The following is a 3838-nucleotide window of genomic DNA, read 5'->3' as shown; positions in this document are numbered from 1 at the left end:
CACACACACACACACACACACACACACACACACACACACACACACACCCCTGATCCAGAACTGCATTTATTTGTCTTTGGTGTGGGGGGATGTTGAGGAAGTAGAGGAAAGTCTTTTTGGTTTTAGTTAGAAGACAAAAGAGCTGTTCAGGAGGAAAGAGAGAAACACGTTATGTTTACAGTGATCTCAGTGCTCCAGGTCAGGAAACTGCTTTGGTGGATTGCTGAATTGTTTCCGGTGAGGGAGAGGCCACAAAAGAGCAGGAAAGCTTCCAGAATATTGGTTCAGACTTCTTTGATGAATGAGACAAAGATTTAGTGAGCTGGGTAGGGAGGAAAGTTCCCTTCAGCACCTGAGATAGCTAACAAGTGACTTAGTTGTACTCTTGCGATTTGCTAAACAAAGATTGAAAAGTACAGGTTTTAAAATTTTCTGCAATTGCCAAATGTTGACATGCATAAACACCCCATAGAAACATATGTAATGTGTTACATGTTAAAGAATGTGTAAGTGTGTATCACTTCCCCAGCCTCATCTTAAAAAATAAATTAAACAATTCCTTAGGCTTCTTTCAATATACCTCTTTTTTTAGCTGTGAATCACCTTATTAATAATATTGAATGTAAAAGGAGAGAAAGATATAAAACAATTAAACCCCGAGAGGCATACATCACCATGTTACATTTGTGAAAGGGTTAGAGTTTGTATTCAGATTTTAAAATTTCTTCATAAAGAAAAATTTCATTACTCTGCTCCCCTCTTCAATTAAGTCCTAACCTTAAGGACTGGAATGAATCCCTGGAGAAATACAAGTAATGCTTTTGAGGAGATAAATTGGATCTATCCATCTCTAACACTCTAATGTGCTACATTTAACTTGGAGTCAGTGACATAGTTGAGGGGGAAATGCTCTGGGGCATTAGCCTAACTACACACTGGAATATGAATCTGGATTGCTGGCTAGGTTGCATGCACTGAATACATTGGATGTATGCTATGTATTGGTCATATGAATCAGGCATTTGCATGGATAGATAGATCTACTATGGTGTAAACATACATACACAACCAACCAAAGTACATGATCTTCACATTTCCGTGGTGGGGGGGTGGGGAGGGGTTGAAGCATGTCAAGTGCTGGACCTTACACCCTTAATGACTAAGTTAAGAGACTATTTTAGAGTCATATCAGCAAAAATCCTTTTCACATGTTAATTCCCTTATTTCTTTCTCAGTCCAACGCTTTTGATGATCTGAGAAACAGTTCCAGACATCTGTGATATTTAAAAGCAGGGAATATATACTCCAAGCTGTTTTTTAAAAAATCAGGAGGAAAAAAAAATCAGGGCTGAGAAAATGTCTGATATAAAATCCGGAAGCCGGTGCCTTTGCTTTGTCCTAGCGACACCTAGAGTCTGCAAGAATGAAATTTCACAAAGGCTCTTTTCCTGGTGCCTGTCACACGTTCCTGGCTCTGGCAATATAGTTCCAGATTTAAGCCATACTGAAGAAAACGAGAGTCTACGGAGAAATCTGTCTGCATTGCAGCTCAGTTACCTTCTCTCCCCCCCTTAATCCCCCCCCCCCCGAAACCGCTATTATCTTTAATCTCCTTCTTTCTCTATCCACTGCTCCCTCAACCCTTTCTTCAAGGGCTGTTAGTCGGCGACCCAGATGACTAAGAACTCGTTCACATCCCTTAGGACGCAGCTAGCCAGGGGGAGAGACGTCTCTTCTAATGAAGGGCTTTGGGAAATGATCCAAGGAAAATTCTCATGCAAGGTCGGAACTTACATCTGTATTTGGGGGTGGGGGGAACGTTCACACTTGGCCCTCAAAAACAAAACAAAACATACTTCTACCTTCCTTGAAGACAATAACTTTAATTTTTTAAGCGCCAACCAAAACCTCGAGCTCAAAAAGTGTCTCAGCAAGGCCCACCTTTCAGGAACTGTCTAGGCCCCATCGTGAGGGCCCCCAGTTACCTATCATAAATGGGAACTCCTAAGTCGAAACAAACTGCAGTCCAAGACTCAAAACTTCTGGTGGCAGCAAATACATTGGATACCTCCATAGGGAATCTGGAGGGTGATGATATGACTTTGGGTAAGTAGAATTGGGGCATCCTGAGTAATTCTTTGATCTTTGGTCGACACAAAGGTACAAGGACAAGAGAAATTGAAAAAAAAAAACACATAGATAATATAATGTAACACTTTTATGCTATAAAATATAGGTTGAGTGGTCAGAGTCTTAGCAGACCCCCAGTTGAACTAGAATGTATGAGGAACTGTCTGGACTGTCTTTCTTTCCTTATGTTAAAAAAAAAGTCAGAAAAAATGCATATTATTCCTTATTCTCCCTCGGAAGCACAGAGACTGCCACCCTCCTTCCCCCCCCCCAAACCCCTTCACACATCCCCCATCAAAGCGCTGGAAGGGATCAATGTAAGGTGGTTTAACTCTTCAATCTATCAGACCCAGCAGCAAGGACGGCAGCGAGTGCCCTGCGTGAGTCATTCGTTACTAAGGCAATATGCAAATCCAACCTTTGAAACCGCGGAAACGTGCATGTGGAGAAGTTTTCACTTAATACAGTGTAATGTTGAGTTGTCCGTACAAGGCAAAGAAAGGGGGTGAGTACCAGAGGTAAAACCTATCAACGGAGCGCGCGTTGAGCTCTGGGACATCAGACCAGGGCAAGGGTGGTTATAGGTTCCTGGTCCCAAATATAACAAATGATGGTCATTTAAATATAATAATGAAACAAAACAAAACTAGATGTCAGCATTATCTGAAAGAAGTGAGTAGAAGAAGAATGGGATACTGTCTGTATTCAAGGAGTAAGAAGGGTCTGAGGGAGGGGGAAGCAGAAGGCAAAAGGGGAAAAACGGAGTGCACGACTTCATCCATGAAACGTAAAAAGGGAGGAACACACACACACACACACACACACACACGCACACACACACAAACTTATAGGCAGAGGCAGAGCTGTGGCCTCCGTCCATAGGGCTATACCGATATGGTTTAAAGAAAAACAAACAAAATAAACCCAGTAACTCACACCAATGCTCATGAGAACCCCGGGAAAACATACACACACTACCCAAACTCCTGGCCCGACGTCGCTGCCAGGGACCCATTGCCAGGGGAGGGGATGACCGATATTCAGTACAAAGATGACATTTGTGGGAGCTCCAGGGAGGGGAAGGGGGAGGAGAGAGAAATAGAAGGAAAGAAGGCGGGGGGGGGGGGCGGAGGGAAGAAGGAAGGAAGGAAGGTTGGTTTTAAGATTATCAAGAAGGTACTCCCAGAAAACGCATATTGTAAGCTAGTTTTTCAAAAGCCACCGCCACCGCCAACACCGCCACAGTCACCAACAAAGAAAGATAGTCTTACATCTTCCTCTTCACAGTCATTCCGGGGCTGGTACTGGAACCGGGGCCGGCCGCCTGCGCCATGGTCTTGGGGTGCCGACGGCGCTGGGGGCCGGGGGGGCTTACCCCCAGCCCCACTGCTTTCTTCCTCAGTGCCCTGGCCGCCTAGAAGATGACTTGCCTCGGGGGGGATCGGGAAAGACCGAGAGGTGTTGATCTTGCCCGTGAATCTCTGGTAGAGCGAAGCCATCAGTCAAACGCTCTATAGCTTTTTCTTTTTTGTTTTTTCCTCCGTCTTTCTCTCTGACTACCTCCCTCCCCCCTCCCCCCACCCCCCAAAAAAAGAAAAACCAGGAGGCCGTTGCTGCTCCCTACAGCATGCCACACTGAAGTCACCGCTGGGCTTCTCTCCTTCTCTCTCTCTCTCTCTCTCTCTCTCTCTCCCCCCCTCTCTCTCTC

At 44.8% G+C, this 3838-nt stretch overlaps 1 protein-coding gene across 1 annotated transcript in view; it reads right to left on the bottom strand.

Annotated features, from left to right (window-relative positions):
• The window catches only part of DPP6 (dipeptidyl peptidase like 6), a 990703-nt gene extending 986901 nt beyond the window's left edge, over positions 1-3802 (bottom strand). Inside the window, exon 1 of the mRNA XM_069084788.1 lies at positions 3402-3802. Within this exon, the coding sequence (XP_068940889.1) occupies positions 3402-3629 (228 nt within the window). The 5' untranslated portion in view covers positions 3630-3802. The remainder of the gene's footprint in view (positions 1-3401) is intronic.
• Positions 3803-3838: the final 36 nt, after the last annotated feature.

Source organism: Petaurus breviceps, unplaced genomic scaffold (assembly GCF_028583685.1).
Source record: "Petaurus breviceps papuanus isolate PSGF00001 unplaced genomic scaffold, PetGlider_PUasm1.0 115, whole genome shotgun sequence".
Lineage (NCBI taxonomy): Eukaryota > Metazoa > Chordata > Mammalia > Diprotodontia > Petauridae > Petaurus > Petaurus breviceps.
The sequence above is the reverse complement of the archived record's forward strand: the minus strand, read 5'-3'. Positions and strand labels throughout refer to the sequence as shown.